The 17,353-nt window shown below is 40.1% G+C and overlaps 2 protein-coding genes and 1 non-coding gene across 3 annotated transcripts; 2 read left to right on the plus strand and 1 right to left on the minus strand.

Annotated features, from left to right (window-relative positions):
- Window positions 1-503: 503 nt before the first annotated feature.
- On the minus strand, window positions 504-574 carry TRNAC-GCA. The gene has a single exon. It is a non-coding gene; the product is annotated as a tRNA-Cys (tRNA).
- A 1,807-nt stretch (window positions 575-2,381) lies between these two features.
- On the plus strand, window positions 2,382-12,771 carry LOC125601854 (DNA-directed RNA polymerase subunit beta'-like). The gene has a single exon (XM_048773833.1). It carries the CDS (start codon window positions 3,772-3,774, stop codon window positions 5,428-5,430), a length of 1,659 nt encoding a protein of 552 aa, XP_048629790.1. The 5' UTR covers window positions 2,382-3,771; the 3' UTR covers window positions 5,431-12,771.
- LOC125601855 (ATP synthase subunit alpha, chloroplastic-like) lies at window positions 5,890-14,917 on the plus strand. Its single transcript, XM_048773834.1, has 2 exons — window positions 5,890-12,982; window positions 13,699-14,917. Exon 2 carries the CDS (start codon window positions 14,125-14,127, stop codon window positions 14,914-14,916), a length of 792 nt encoding a protein of 263 aa, XP_048629791.1. The 5' UTR covers window positions 5,890-12,982; window positions 13,699-14,124; the 3' UTR covers window position 14,917.
- The last annotated feature ends 2,436 nt before the right edge of the window (window positions 14,918-17,353 follow it).

The raw sequence follows: 17,353 nt of genomic DNA on the forward strand, positions 1-17,353 counted from the left end.
CCATTGATGAACTACTCCAAAAAATCCACTTATCTTATACTGAGTTATTCTTAATTATAGAATTTCTAGTAGAATCGACAAGATGTAAACACAAGTAAACAGATACTTTTCGAAGTATCCAAAAAATCTGACTCATATGTAGAAAGAATAATCTTTTTTCTTTCTTTTATCGTTTTTTATTTTTATTTGAAGTAAAACGAAAGGCAATTCTTCATCTAATCTAATATTGATTGAATGTCTGAGCATTCCGACACTTTCATGAGTCTATATCCAAAGTATCTTAGATCCTTTCCAAAACTATTAATTTAATTCCCTCTCTGCCTATCCAATCTAATGGATTTCCCTCCACTCGTTTTAGTTTTCCTCTAATCTGATAGGTAAAACTTTAGGTTAGAGAATAGAACCTCGAGAGCCAGGGGCTTAGAATCACGAAAAGAAAGTATCAAGAGTCTTTTCCTACGTTTGTTATAGTTTTATAACAGGAGATTTCAAGTCTCCTGTTGAGGCGGCACCCGGATTTGAACTGGGGAAAAAGGATTTGCAGTCCCCCGCCTTACCACTCGGCCATGCCGCCAAAATGATTTGTACTAGATTCAAATTTTCTCTTGTTTTTTTTTCAACTCCGAAAAAAATATAGATTTTCAGTCACAAAATATAGAATCTAGTACAAATCAGAACCATTAACTATTGACTGTAAATTCATGACCTTTTTTGAATTCAAATTTACATTTTTTATTTCTAATAATATAAGATAAGAAAATCATTAGAAATAGATTTATAACTAATCTATTTTGAGTTTTTTCAATTAAAAAGAAATCTTCTTCCATTTGAATTATAACACTAATAATGAGTATATGTAAACCCCAGAATCAGAACATACGTTACCTTGTATAGCTCTATAATGGGGTATTTTATCTCTCTAGGGATGCTTTTGAGGAGTAATTCTCAATAAATTTTTGTATTGAAATTTTTCATTGAATACATTGAAAAAAATTTTTAATTTTTGGTAGAGCACAGCATGTGCTGTTCCAAATAGAACTGTACCACAATAAAAGAAGAAAAAGAGACATATATATATACCTGTGCATTCTTTTTTATTTTAATAATAATTAAAATTAATAAATAAAAAAACATACGTTTTCTTACCTACTTCAATTCAATGATATTCTAAATATTCTATTCAAAATAGGTAAAAATCCATCTTTTTTCTGCAACTATTTTTTTGAACAATGAAATACAAATACATGAAAAAGTAAAGTGTTTAAAAAAAAGTTTTCTATTTCTTATATGTTTATCTGCTCGAACAGATCCTATCATGAATACCGTTTTTTATGGTATGCGATCGAATTGGAATATGTAATATCATAGGTGAAAATGAAATTACTTTTTTTCTAGTCGTTACAAAACTCCATAAGTTCCAGCGGTATTTCTAAATTCTGTTCCATTCGGATCTCTTTCTTATAAAAAAAATTCCAATTGAATCTAGTCTCCGTTCATACGGATTTCATACATTCCATATATCTTGGAGTTGGATAAAATTTCATGTGATTCAGTAAACAGAATAGAAATTCCATTATTGCTAGATCGAATTCTATCTATATGATTCGGTGAAGAATGAGATATGGGATTTTTAAAATAAACGGATAAATGATAAATTCAAAAAAGATGCTCGGGGATGGAAAAGAGGGAACATCTACAATACCCGGATTTAATCAGATACAATTTGAAGGGTTTTATCGGTTTATTGATCAGGGTTTAATAGAAGAACTTTCGCAATTTCCAAAAATTGAAGATATAGATCACGAAATTGAATTTCAATTATTTGTGGAAACATATCAATTGGTAGAACCTCTGATAAAAGAACGAGATGCTGTCTATGAATTACTTACATATTCTTCTGAATTATATGTATCCGCGGGATTAATTTGGAAAACCAATAGGAATATGCAAGAACAAAGAATTTTTATTGGAAACATTCCTTTAATGAATTCCCTTGGAACTTCTATAGTAAACGGAATATACCGAGTTGTGATCAATCAAATATTACAAAGTCCTGGTATCTATTACCAGTCAGAATTGGATCATAACGGGATTTCGGTCTATACCGGCACCATAATATCAGATTGGGGGGGCAGGCTAGAATTAGAGATTGATAAAAAAGCAAGAATATGGGCTCGTGTGAGTAGGAAACAGAAAATATCTATTCTAGTTCTATCATCAGCTATGGGTTCGAATCTAAGAGAAATTCTAGAGAATGTTTGCTACCCTGAAATTTTCTTATCTTTCTTAACCGATAAGGAGAAAAAAAAAATTGGGTCAAAAGAAAATGCTATTTTGGAGTTTTATCAACAATTTTCTTGTGTAGGTGGGGATCCAACAAGAGATGCTTACTTATAAATCTGATCATATTAGAGCTCGCCAAGAAGTACTTGGTACCACTATCATTGGAGGAACAATACCTAAACCAGAAGATGCTCCAGAATCTTTTCGATTACTTGTTCGAGAACTACGATCTTTGGCTCTGGAACTGAATCATTTCCTTGTATCTGAGAAGAATTTCCAGATTAATAGGAAGGAAGTTTAATCGGAATGAATCACAAAATTTCTTATATGATCGATCGGTATAAACATCAACAACTCCGAATTGGATTAGTTTCTCCTCAGCAAATAAGTGCTTGGGCCACTAAAAAAATACCTAATGGAGAGATAGTTGGAGAGGTGACAAAACCCTATACTTTTCATTACAAAACCAATAAACCGGAAAAAGATGGATTATTTTGTGAAAGGATTTTTGGGCCTATAAAGAGTGGAATTTGCGCTTGTGGAAATTATCGAGTGATCGGAGATGAAAAAGAAGACTCGCAATTTTGTGAACAATGTGGAGTTGAATTTGTTGATTCTCGGATACGAAGATATCAAATGGGATACATAAAACTGACATGTCCTGTAACTCATGTATGGTATTTGAAACGTCTTCCTAGTTATATTGCGAATCTTTTAGATAAACCTCTTAAAGAATTAGAAGGTCTAGTATACTGCGATGTGTGATTTGATCGAAATTTTTATTTTTAAGAATGATAAACTCTCATCCCCTTCAATCAATTTGGGATGCCCTCGATCTGACATGTCTCTTGAAAAGAGTAACATGAAGCTCAGACTTGTGGGTGTATTCAATACTCCCAAATAACAAGGGCGATTGGTCTATGGTCGATTCAGTAAAAAAAAAGTACTTCAAATTGATAGTCGTACCTCGTGAAAAGAAGACCTTTTTTTTGTCGAATTAAGCATTCCCTTATCTTTCTAAACGAAAAGAAATTTGGTTTTTTATATTGAAGTAAACAAATATGTCATGGTTGGAGAAGTCTATACATCGCATATAAGCTTTAAGAATATTGTGGCATAACCATCGAGGTAACGCAGGACCTAAAAGATCGAATGGAACAATACATAGACAAATAAATCCCGTATGAATTCTAAGGCATTCCTTTCACTTAAGGTAAAAAGTATTCCGGCATTCGAAGGGAAGTAGACTACTCAAGAATTTGACATTTTTTTCTGTCGTAATTTTGAATTCACTAAAGAATCTAAATAGAAATCAAAGAAGAATTAATTGAATCAATGAAATGGTGGTTGGTTTGCACTGAGAACTTGAGTAAGGCGTAGATTCTTTTTGGGTTTTCACTTGATTTTATAAAATACAATTGGAAAGTGCGACCCCTTTCTTTATCTTTATTTGATATAACTACTTGAGCCGGATGAGAGGAAACTTTCATGTCCGGTTTTGAGGGGGGGAGATCATATAGTGGACCCTATCCCAATTTTTCTTTTGCTAGGCCCATAACGAAAAAACCTACTTTCTTACGATTACGAGGTTCATTTGAATATGAAATTCAATCCTGGAAATACAGCATCCCACTTTTTTTTACTACTCAAGGTTTCGATATATTTAGAAATCGAGAAATTTCTACTGGGGCGGGTGCTATCCGAGAACAATTAGCCGATTTAGATTTGCGAATTATTATAGAAAATTCGTTGGTAGAATGGAAACAATTAGGAGAAGAAGGTCCCACGGGGAATGAATGGGAAGATCGAAAAATTGTAAGAAGAAAAGATTTTTTAGTTAGACGTATGGAATTAGCTAAGCATTTTATTCGAACAAATATAGAACCGGAATGGATGATTTTATGTCTCTTACCGGTTCTGCCTCCCGAGTTGAGACCCATCATTCAGATAGAAGGGGGTAAACTGATGAGTTCAGATATTAATGAACTCTATAGAAGAGTTATCTATCGGAACAATACTCTTACTGATCTATTAACAACAAGTAGATCTACACCAGGGGAATTAGTAATGTGTCAGGAAAAATTGGTACAAGAAGCCGTGGATACACTTCTTGATAATGGAATCCGTGGACAACCCATGAGGGATGGTCATAATAAGGTTTACAAGTCATTTTCAGATGTAATTGAAGGAAAAGAGGGAAGATTTCGCGAGACTCTGCTTGGCAAACGGGTCGATTATTCGGGGCGTTCGGTGATTGTCGTTGGACCCTCACTTTCATTACATCGCTGTGGATTGCCTCGCGAAATAGCAATAGAGCTCTTCCAGACATTTGTAATTCGTGGTCTAATTAGACAACATCTGGCTTCGAACATAGGAGTTGCTAAGAGTCAAATTCGTGAAAAAAAGCCGATTGTCTGGGAAATCCTTCAAGAAGTTATGCAGGGGCATCCCGTATTACTGAATAGAGCACCTACTCTACATAGATTAGGCATACAGTCATTCCAACCCATTTTAGTGGAAGGACGCACTATTTGTTTACATCCATTAGTTTGTAAGGGGTTCAATGCAGACTTTGATGGGGATCAAATGGCTGTTCATGTGCCTTTATCTTTAGAAGCTCAAGCAGAGGCTCGTTTACTTATGTTTTCTCATATGAATCTCTTATCTCCAGCTATTGGAGATCCCATTTCTGTACCGACTCAAGATATGCTGATTGGACTCTATGTATTAACGAGCGGCACTCGTCGAGGTATTTGTGCAAACAGATATAATCCATGTAATCGAAAAAACTATCAAAATGAAAGAATTTACGAAACAAACTATAAGTATATGAAAGAACCCTTTTTTTGCAATTCCTATGATGCAATTGGAGCTTATCGGCAGAAAAGAATCAATTTAGATAGTCCTTTGTGGCTTCGGTGGCAATTAGATCAACGCGTTATTGCTTCAAAAGAAGTTCCTATCGAAGTTCACTATGAATCTTTTGGTAACTATCATGAGATTTATGCACACTATCTGATAGTAAGAAGTGTAAAAAAACAAACTTTTTGTATATATATTCGAACCACAGTTGGTCATATTTCTTTTTATCGAGAAATCGAGGAAGCTATACAAGGTTTTTCTCAAGCTTGTTCATATGATACCTAATAATATGGTATTCATAAAAAAAGAATTATAGGACACCCGTGTGAATTCGGACCTCTCCGAGTCAACTCGGACATAGTTCCTGACCTAAAAAATCAAGATCGAGAAAAGGAAGTTTTGCAATCATTGACTCAAACTCATTGTCGAATCCCATTCAGCAGAATATGGAGGTACTTATGGCGGAACGGGCCAATCTGGTATTTCACAATAAAGTGATAGATGGAACTGCTATTAAACGACTTATTAGCCGATTAATAGATCACTTCGGGATGGCATATACATCACACATCCTAGATCAAGTAAAGACTCTGGGTTTCCAGCAAGCAACTGCTACATCCATTTCATTAGGAATTGATGATCTTTTAACGATACCTTCTAAGGGCTGGCTTGTCCAAGATGCTGAACAACAAAGTTTGATTTTGGAAAAACACCATCATTATGGGAATGTACATGCGGTAGAAAAATTACGCCAATCTATTGAGATATGGTATGCTACAAGTGAATATTTGCGACAGGAAATGAATCCTAATTTTAGGATGACGGACCCTTTCAATCCAGTCCATATGATGTCTTTTTCGGGAGCTAGAGGAAATGCATCTCAAGTACATCAATTAGTAGGTATGAGAGGATTAATGTCGGATCCCCAAGGACAAATGATTGATTTACCTATTCAAAGCAATTTACGCGAAGGACTGTCTTTAACAGAATATATTATTTCTTGCTATGGAGCCCGTAAAGGAGTTGTAGATACTGCGGTCCGCACATCAGATGCTGGATATCTTACGCGTCGACTTGTTGAAGTAGTTCAACATATTGTTGTACGTCGAACGGATTGTGGCACTATCCGAGGGATTTCTGTGAGTCCTCGAAATAAAAGTCGGATGATGTCAGAAAGAATTTTTATCCAAACATTAATTGGTCGTGTCTTAGCAGACGATATATATATAGGTTCCCGATGTGTCGCCTTTCGAAATCAAGATCTTGGGATTGGACTTGTCAATCGATTCATAACCTTTGGAACACAATCAATATCTATTCGAACTCCCTTTACTTGTCGGAGTACATCTTGGATCTGTCGATTATGTTATGGCCGGAGTCCCACTCATGGTGACCTAGTTGAATTGGGGGAAGCTGTAGGTATTATTGCGGGTCAATCTATTGGCGAACCGGGGACTCAACTAACATTAAGAACTTTTCATACCGGTGGAGTATTTACAGGAGGTACTGCCGAACATGTACGAGCCCCTTATAATGGAAAAATCAAATTTAATGAGGATTTGGTTCATCCTACACGTACACGTCACGGGCATCCTGCCTTTCTATGTTATATAGACTTGTCTGTAATTATTGAGAGCGAAGATATTATACATAGCGTGACTATTCCACCAAAAAGTTTTCTTTTAGTTCAAAATGATCAATATGTGGAATCAGAACAAGTGATTGCTGAGATTCGCGAGGGAACATCCACTTTTCATTTTAAAGAGAGGGTTAGAAAATATATTTATTCTGACTCCGAGGGCGAAATGCATTGGAGTACTGATGTATCCCATGCACCCGAATTTACATATAGTAATGTCCATCTTTTACCAAAAACAAGTCATTTATGGATATTATCAGGAGGTTCTTGTGGATCTAGTCTAATTCTTTTTTCGATCCACAAAGATCAAGATCAAATGAACATACCCTTTCTTTCCGTCGAAAGAAAATCTATTTCTAGCCTCTCAGTGAATAATGATCAAGTGAGCAAAAAATTTTTCAGTTCAGATTTTTCTGATAAAAAAAAATCTGGGATTCCCAATTATTCAGAATTGAATGGAATCGTAGGTACTAGTCATTATAATTTCATATATTCTGCTATTTTTCATGAGAATTCGGATTTATTAGCAAAAAGGCGAAGAAATAGATTTCTCATTCCATTCCAATCGATTCAAGAGCAAGCGAAAGAGTTCATACCACATTCAGGTATCTCGATTGAAATACCCATAAATGGTATTTTCCGTAGAAACAGTATTTTTGCTTTTTTTGATGATCCTAGATACAGAAGAAAGAGTTCCGGAATTCTTAAATATGGAACTCTAAAGGCGGACTCAATCGTCCAAAAAGAGGATATGATTGAGTATCGAGGAGTCCAAAAATTTAAGACAAAATACGAAATGAAAGTAGATCGCTTTTTTTTCATTCCTGAGGAAGTGCATATTTTACCCGAATCCTCCGCCATAATGGTACAGAACTATAGTATCATTGGAGTCGATACACGAATCACTTTAAATATAAGAAGCCAAGTCGGCGGGTTGATCCGAGTGGAGAGAAAAAAAAAAAGGATTGAACTCAAAATATTTTCGGGGGATATCCATTTTCCGGACAAGACAGATAAGATATCCCGACATAGTGGCATCTTGATACCGCCAGGAAGGGGAAAAACAAACTCTAAAGAATCAAAAAATTTAAAAAATTGGATTTATGCCCAACGGATCACACCAACCAAGAAAAAGTTTTTTGTTTTGGTGCGGCCCGTAGCTACCTATGAGATAATGGACAGTATAAATTTAGCAACACTCTTCCCACAAGATCTCTTTCGGGAAAAGGATAATATTCAACTTCGAGTTTTCAACTATATCCTTTATGGAAATGGTAAACCAACTCGAGGAATTTCTGACACAAGTATTCAATTGGTTCGCACTTGTTTAGTCTTGAATTGGGACCAAGACAACAAAAATTCTTCCCTCGAGGAGGTCCGCGCTTTCGTTGTTGAAGTAAGTACAAAGGGTTTGATTCGAGATTTCATAAGAATTGGCTTAGTGAAATCCCATATTTCGTATATAAGAAAAAGAAATAATCCGCCGGATTCGGGATTGATCTCTGCAGATTCCGTGAATCCGTTTTATTCGCTTTCTCCCAAGGCTGGCATTCTTCAACAATCGCTTAGACAAAATCATGGAACTATTCGTATGTTCAGAAATAAGGAATCCCAATCTTTGTTAATTTTATCATCCTCTAATTGTTTTAGAATCGGTCCATTTAATCATGTAAAATATCACAATGTTATAAACCAATCAATAAAAAAAAAACCTCTAATTACAATTCAAAATTCGTCGGGCCCCTTAGGAACAGCCATTCAAATTTCGAATTTTTATTCATTTTTGCCTTTACTAACTTATAATCAGATCTCTGTAATTAAATATTTGCAACTTGATAACTTCAAATATATTTTTCAAATAATTCACTCTTATTTAATAGATGAAAACGGAAGAATTTTTAATCTAGATCCATACAGTAACCTTGTTTTGAATCCATTCAAATTGAATTGGTATTTTCTTCATCAAAATTATAATAATTATTATTGTGAGGAAACGTCCACAATAATAAGTCTTGGACAATTTTTTTGTGAAAATCTATGTATAGCCAAAAAAGAACCATACCTAAAATCGGGTCAAGTTTTAATTGTTCAAAGGGATTCTGTAGTAATAAGATCCGCTAAGCCCTATTTGGCTACTCCGGGAGCAAAAGTTCACGGGCATTATAGAGAAATTCTTTACGAAGGGGATACATTAGTTACATTTATATATGAAAAATCGAGATCCGGTGATATAACCCAAGGTCTTCCAAAAGTAGAACAGGTGTTAGAAGTCCGCTCGATTGATTCAATATCACTGAACTTAGAAAAGCGGATTAAGGGTTGGAACAGGTGTATAACAAGAATTCTTGGAATTCCTTGGGGATTCTTGATTGGTGCTGAGCTAACTATAGTGCAAAGTCGTATTTCTTTGGTTAATAAGATTCAAAAGGTTTATCGATCCCAGGGGGTGCAGATTCATAATAGGCATATCGAAATTATTGTACGTCAAATAACATCAAAAGTTTTGGTTTCAGAAGAGGGAATGTCTAATGTTTTTTTACCTGGAGAATTGATTGGATTGTTACGAGCAGAACGCACGGGGCGTGCTTTAGAAGAAGCAATCTGTTATCGAGCCGTTTTATTAGGAATAACTCGAGCATCTTTGAATACTCAAAGTTTTATATCCGAAGCAAGTTTTCAAGAAACTGCTAGAGTTTTAGCAAAAGCTGCTCTTCGGGGTCGTATCGATTGGTTGAAAGGCCTGAAAGAAAATGTTGTTCTAGGGGGTGTGATCCCCGCCGGGACCGGGTTCAACAAAGGATTGGTGCATTGTTCACGGCAACATACCAATATTCTTTTTGAAAAAAAAACAAAGAATTTATCTTTATTAGAGGGAGATATGAGAGATATTTTATTTTATCACAGGGAATTTTGTGACTCTTCTATTTACAAATCTGCCTTTTCTAGAATTGAATAATTCCTAATAGCAGATTCCTGTTTTGAATTTCATGTTTTATTGTTTGCTGTAGTCATTTGCTTTAATAATTTGTTAACACTAATAAAGATAATAATGAATACAAAATAATGGCTCGGCTCGTGCATAAACGGACAAGAGAAGGTTCCATTGGAACAAATTTTTATTTTAGTTTTGGGTACCCCCCTTTTAAGTGTGAAAAGAAATGACAAAAAGATATTGGAACATCGATTTGGAAGAGATGATGAGAGCAGGAGTTCATTTTGGGCATGGTACTAGGAAATGGAATCCTAGAATGGCACCTTATATTTCTGCAAAGCGTAAAGGTATTCATATTATAAATCTGACTAGAACTGCTCGTTTTTTATCAGAAGCTTGTGATTTAGTTTTTGATGCAGCAAGTAGGGGAAAACAATTCTTAATTGTTGGGACAAAAAATAAAGCAGCTGATTTAGTGTCGCGGGCTGCAATAAGGGCTCGGTGTCATTATGTTAATAAAAAGTGGCTCGGCGGCATGTTAACAAATTGGTCTACTACAGAAAAAAGACTTCATAAGTTTAGGGACTTGAGAACTGAACAAAAGACAGAGGGATTCAACCGTCTTCCGAAAAGGGATGCAGCTGTGTTGAAGAGACAATTATCTCGCTTGGAAACATATCTAGGCGGGATTAAATATATGACGGGATTGCCTGATATTGTAATCATCATCGATCAGCAAGAAGAATATACGGCTCTTCGAGAATGTATAACTTTGGGAATTCCAACCATTTCTTTAATCGATACAAATTGTAATCCCGATCTCGCGGATATTTCTATTCCAGCAAATGATGACGCTATAGCTTCAATTCGATTCATTCTTAACAAATTAGTATTCGCAATTTGTGAGGGTCGTTCTAGCTATATACAAAATTCTTGATTAATAATAAGATAAATAAATCAATTTTTTTTGAGGGAGGGGCTCCCTGTATTTCGATTTATAAAATCGGTTACTATTCCTGAATCATACAAAAGAAAAAGAGATAAAAAACTGGGTATATTGTGTGATTCGTTTAGTTGGTATCCAAAACTAAAATAAAAATTCAAGTAAATAAGTAAAAAAAAAGGGGGGGTCTTGAATCAAAATAATTTAAAGTTCTTATTTCTGTCAGAGGGCAATATGAATGTTTTATCATGTTCCATCAATACACTAATAAAAGAAGGGTTATATGAGATATCTGGTGTAGAAGTAGGCCAACATTTCTATTGGCAAATAGGGGGGTTCCAAGTCCATGCGCAAGTCCTTATTACTTCTTGGGTTGTAATTGCTATCTTATTAGGTTCCGCAGCTCTAGCGGTTCGCAATCCACAAACCATTCCAACTGGCGGCCAAAACTTCTTTGAATTTGTCCTTGAATTCATTCGAGATGTGAGTCAAACCCAGATTGGAGAAGAATACGGTCCATGGGTTCCCTTTATTGGAACCCTGTTTTTATTTATTTTTGTTTCTAACTGGTCAGGAGCCCTTTTACCGTGGAAAATTATCCAGTTACCTCAAGGGGAGTTAGCAGCACCAACGAATGATATAAATACGACGGTTGCTTTAGCTTTACTCACATCAGTAGCATATTTTTATGCGGGTCTTAGCAAAAAAGGATTAGGGTATTTCAGTAAATACATTCAACCAACTCCAATTCTTTTACCCATTAACATCTTAGAAGATTTTACAAAACCCCTATCACTGAGTTTTCGACTTTTCGGAAATATATTAGCCGATGAATTAGTAGTTGTTGTTCTTGTTTCTTTAGTACCTTTAGTGGTTCCTATACCTGTCATGTTCCTTGGATTATTTACAAGCGGGATTCAAGCTCTCATTTTTGCCACTTTAGCTGCGGCTTATATAGGTGAATCCATGGAGGGTCATCATTAACTATTTTTTTTTTTCAAATTTAGGTTAGCCCAATTATCGAATAGTTGGTTTACGTTATGTAAGAAACACTTGTATATGTCATATTTGATATTGACTAGGTATATATAAGTTAAAGATCTATATAATCTGCCCCACTATTTTTGTGAATTTCTATTTAGATAACGATTCGATTATAAGTTCTTACTTTTTATCTGTGAATTGGCTGAAAAAAACGATCAAAAAAAGAACGAAGAATTAAAAGAAAAGAATGGTTCACAAAAAAGAAACGGCATAAAAAAGTCGTATATATATATATTATGCATTTTTCAAAATCCCGTGGATAGGAACTAATATCAAAGTAATTCTTATCAAGTTTTTGGTTATTTTGGCTGGATGAATCTTAGCGATGACTTAATTATAATTAAGTCCTAAGTCGTTGGATGATTGTATCATTAACTATTTCTTTATTTTGGTGTGAGGAACTTATCATGAATCCACTGGTTTCTGCTGCTTCGGTTATTGCTGCTGGGTTGGCTGTTGGGCTTGCTTCTATTGGACCTGGGGTTGGTCAAGGTACAGCTGCGGGTCAAGCTGTCGAAGGTATCGCGAGACAACCTGAGGCAGAAGGAAAAATACGAGGTACTTTATTGCTTAGTTTGGCTTTTATGGAAGCTTTAACAATTTATGGCCTAGTTGTAGCATTAGCGCTTTTATTTGCGAATCCTTTTGTTTAATCCTAGAAATAATAAAATTAGGAATTTTTTTTTTCGTAGTTTTTTTTATTCTATCAAGATTTCACTCCTACAATTATTCATTGAGACAACAACCCTTGGGAAGGACTAATTTGAGGATGGGGAATTAACACATCGATTCGCTTTCTTCCTTCCCCTTATTCTTTTTAGTTTAATGGAAATTTTTTTTTAAGGAGTGTTGCGCAAAAAGGAGGTTTAGGTTTTTTAAAATTGATATAAAACTTGGTCTCAAATTCTAGCTTAATTTTAATTAAGTCTCATTATTATTATTGAAAATTAAAAATTTTTGGAAAATAAATTTGTAAATAGAATAGGTTTTTGATTCTGTTTATAAATATCCAAATAGGTAAATTAAATTATAAATTATTAAACGAAATTTTCTTTTTATTCAAAAAAACAAAGAATAAAAAAAAAAAAGGACAGAGTTCTTTTTTTTTATAGTTTAGCTAGAAGAGGAGATTATATGAAAAATTTAACCGATTCTTTCGTTTACTTGGGTCACTGGCCATCCGCCGGGAGTTTCGGGTTTAATACCGATATTTTAGCAACAAATCCAATAAATCTAAGTGTAGTCTTCGGTGTATTGATCTTTTTTGGAAAGGGAGTGTGTGTGAGTTGTTCATTTCAAGAATAGGCTGGATTCGTCCAGTGGCACTATAACTAGCAAAGAGTGCCTAATCCCGCGAATTACTTCTGAATACAAAATTCAATAAAAAATCATATTTTAGAACCATAGCATTTCGTTATTCTTTGGTAAGTCTACTTGACTTTGATTCTCTATCAACCAAAAATTTGGGACCATTAATTAACATGGTTAAAACTAAACCGTTTGAAGTTCAGATGCAACATGGTACTCTTTCTACCATATGTAGTCTAATTAAAAAATGAATAAGATTTTCAAAAAGAATAGTTCGGCTTTTTTCGATATAAAACACTCATGTCGATAAAAATTTTTGAGTCTTTTTGTATAATGCAGAATTGATAACCTACGTATAAAGTAATAAAAATTCTTTGGATTTCAAGAAAAAAAGAAACAACTTTGCTGACAATTATCAATTTTTTATTGGTCAGAAGAATCCTCCAAATAGTTTTGTCTTGGATTGGTGATCTTTTTCGATAGAAATATATATTGAATATGAATTGAATACAACAAAATTGGGAGAGGATAGGCTCATTACATGAAAAATATGGGAATGAAAGTCTCATACATAATTGATAAATGATTGGAATACGTGAGCATGAGAGCCAAATGAATCGAAAGATTCATGTTTGGTTCGGGAAGGGATCATAGAACTTTTTTTTTTACTGAATAATCTACTTTCATTAAATGATTTATTAGATAACCGAAAGCAGAGGATATTAAATACTATTCGAAATTCAGAAGAACTACGTGAAGGAGCTATTCAACAATTAGAAAACGCCCGAGCTCGCCTGCGTAAAGTAGAAATGGAGGCGGATCAGTTTCGCGTAAATGGATACTCTGAAATCGAACGAGAAAAAGTAAATTTGATTAATTCAACTTCTAGGACTTTGAAACAATTAGAAAATTACAAAAACGAAACCATTCTTTTTGAGCAACAAAGAACAATTAATCAAGTCCGTGAACGGGTTTTCCAACAAGCTTTACAGGGAGCTATAGGAACCCTAAATAGTTGTTTGAGTAATGAGTTACATTTACGTACTATTAATGCAAATATTGGTATGTTTGGTACGATGAAAGAAATTACTGATTAGCTCTTTCCTTACGATTATGATAGGCATTATTTTTTTTTTCTTCCAAAAAAGAATTAGGACAATACTCATGGTAACCATTAAAGCCGATGAAATTAGTAATATTATCCGTGAACGTATTGAGCAATATAATAGAGAAGTGACGATTGTAAATACCGGTACCGTACTTCAAGTGGGCGACGGCATCGCTCGGATTTATGGTCTTGATGAAGTAATGGCAGGTGAATTAGTAGAATTTGAGGAGGGTACTATAGGTATTGCCCTTAATTTAGAATCAAATAATGTTGGTGTTGTATTAATGGGTGACGGTTTGATGATCCAAGAAGGAAGTTCAGTCAAAGCTACGGGAAAAATTGCTCAGATACCCGTGAGTGAGGCTTATTTGGGGCGTGTTATAAACGCCTTGGCTAACCCTATTGATGGTCGAGGTAAGATTTCAGCTTCTGAATCTCGGTTAATTGAATCTCCTGCCCCAGGTATTATTTCGAGACGTTCTGTATATGAGCCTCTTCAAACAGGACTTATTGCTATTGATTCCATGATCCCTATAGGACGCGGCCAGCGGGAATTAATTATTGGTGACAGACAGACCGGTAAAACAGCAGTAGCCACAGATACAATTCTCAATCAACAAGGTCAAAATGTAATATGTGTTTATGTGGCTATTGGTCAAAAAGCTTCTTCCGTGGCTCAGGTAGTGACTAGTTTACAGGAACGAGGGGCAATGGACTACACTATTGTGGTAGCTGAAACGGCTGATTCCCCAGCTACGTTACAATACCTCGCGCCTTATACAGGAGCCTTATCTTAATAATAATAGTTTGGTGTGATCAGAGATTGCGGAAAAGGATTACAATTCAGAGATTGAGAAAATAAAATTTTATTTATAAAGACAAATGTTTTCAATAGGATTTAATCTGGAAGGAAGATTCTATCTAGCCGGAAAGAAATAAATAAATTAATAAAGCCTATACTTAAAGAATTAACAAGATAAGAGGATGAAGAATATTGAAAATATGTAAGAAATTAACTTCAGTAGCAATATAAAATTGAAAAAATTTAATAATGGGTATAGGAACTGGGAAGTAAGTAATTAACTTTAATTAAATAACTTAGAGATTAATCTTAGAGGAATATCTTATAAAAAGAAGTGAATCTAGATAAAAAAAATATATGGATAAGATTAAAGAAAGGATAAAAGTCTTGAGGAGGGGGGGGGGGTGTGGGGGTGGGGGGGGGGGCGTTTGGTGGTGGGGGGGGGGGGTGGCGTGGGGGGGGGGTGGGGGGGGGGTTCTGGCCGGGGGGGGGGGTGTTGGGGTTAGGGGGGGTGGGGGGGGGCGGGGGGGGGGGGGGGGTGGGGGGTGGGGTGGTTGGGGGGTGTTGGGGGGGGGGGGGTGGGGGTGGTGGGTTGGTGTGGGGGCGGGGTGGTTGGGGGGTGGGGGGGGGTGGTTGTGGTGGGCGTGGTTGGGGGGGGTGGGGGGTTCGGGGGGGGTTGTGGGGGGTGGGGGGGGGTGTGGGTGGGGTGGGTGGGGGGGGGGGGGGGTTGGGGGTGGGGGGGGGGGGCGGGGGGGGGGGTGGGGTGGTGGCTGGGGGGGTTGGGTCTGTAGGGGTGGGGGGTGCGGGGGTTCGTGGGGGGGTTGGGGGTGTGGGGGGTGGGGGTGGGGTTTGGTGGGGTTTTGGTTGGGGGGGGCGGGGGGGGGGGGGGGGGGTATGTGCGTGGGGGGTGGGGGCCGTGGTGGTGGGTGGTGGCATGGGGGGGGGTGTTGTTGGGGGGTGGGGGGGTGTGGGAGTGGGGTGGGGGGGGGGTGGGGGGGGTTTGGGGGGGGGGTGGTGGGGGGTGGGGGGGGGTGGGGGGGGTGGTGGGGTGGGTGGGTTGGGGGGGGGGTTGGTCTGGGGGGGGGGGTGGGGGGTGGGGTGGCGGGGGGGGTTGGGGTTTCTTGGGCTGGGTGTTTGTGGGGGGGGGGTTGGGGGGGGGGGGTGGGTGGGGTGGTGGGGGGTGGTGGGTTGGGGGGGGGGGGGGTGGGGGGGGGGTGGGGGTGGGGTGGTGGTTGGGGGGTGTGGGTTGGGGGTGGCGGTGGGTTGGGGGGGTTGGGGGGGGGGGTGGTGGGGTGGTTGGGGGGTGGGGGTGGCGGGGGGGGGGGGGTGGTTGGGGGGGGGGGGGGGGGGGGGGGGGTGGTGGGGTGGTGGGTGTGGGGGGGGGGGGGGTTGGGGTTGGGGGGGGGGGGGGGTGTGGGGGGGGGGGGTGGGTGGGGGGGGTGGGGGTGGGGGGGGGGGGTGGGTGGGTTGGGGGGTGGGTGGGGGGGTGGGTGGGTGGGGGGGTGGGGGTGGGGGGGTTGGGTGGGTGGGTGGGGTGGGGCGGGTGGGGGGGGGGGGGGGGGGGGTGGGGGGGGTGGGGGTTGGGTGGGGGGGTTGGGTGGTGGGGTGGGGGGCATGGGGGTTGGGTGGGGGGGGTGGGGGGGTGGGGGTGGGGGGGTGGGTGGGGGGGTTGTGAGTGGGGGTGTGGGGGGGGGGGGGGTGGGGGTGGTTGTGGGGGGGGGGGGGGGGGGGTGGGTGGGGGTGGGGGTGGGTGGTGGGTGTGGGTTGGGGGTGTGGGGGGGGTGGGTGGTGGGGGGGGGGGGTGGGGGGGGGTGGGGTGGGGGGGTGGTGGGGGGGGGGTGTGGGGGGGGTGGGGGGGGGGGGGTGGGGGGGGGGGTGGGGGGGGGGGTTTTGGTTGGTGGGGGGGGGGGGGGTGCGGGGGGGGGGTGGGGTGGGGGGTGGGGGGGGTGGGTGGGGTTGGGGGGGTAGTTGGGGTGGGGGGGGTGGGGGGTGGTGGGGGTGGGGGGTGGGGGGTGGCTGGGGGGTGGGGGTGGGGGGGGGGGGGGGGTGGGGGTGTGTTTGTGGGGTGTGGGGGGGTGGGGGGGTGGGGGGTGGTGGGGGGGGGGGGGTGTGGGGGGGGGGGGGGGGGTTGTGGGTGGTTGGGGGGGGGGGGGGGGGGGGGGGGGGGGGGGGGGGTGGTGGGTTGGGGTTGGTGTGGGTGGTTGGTGTGGGGTGGGGGGGGTTGGGGGGGGGGGGGGTGGGGGGGGTGTGGGGGTGGGGTGGGGGGGGGGTGGGGGGGGGGTTGGGGGGGGGGTTGTTTGGGTGGGGGTTGGGGGGGGGTGGGGGGGTGGGGGTTGGTGGGGGGGGGGTTTTGGGGGGGGGGGGGGTGGGGGGGTTGGGGGGTGGGGGGGGGGGTGGGGTGGGTGGGTGGGGGGGTGGGGGGGGGGGGGGTG

The sequence above is a fragment of the Brassica napus genome, unplaced genomic scaffold (assembly GCF_020379485.1).
Source record: "Brassica napus cultivar Da-Ae unplaced genomic scaffold, Da-Ae ScsIHWf_2670;HRSCAF=3428, whole genome shotgun sequence".
NCBI lineage: Eukaryota > Viridiplantae > Streptophyta > Magnoliopsida > Brassicales > Brassicaceae > Brassica > Brassica napus.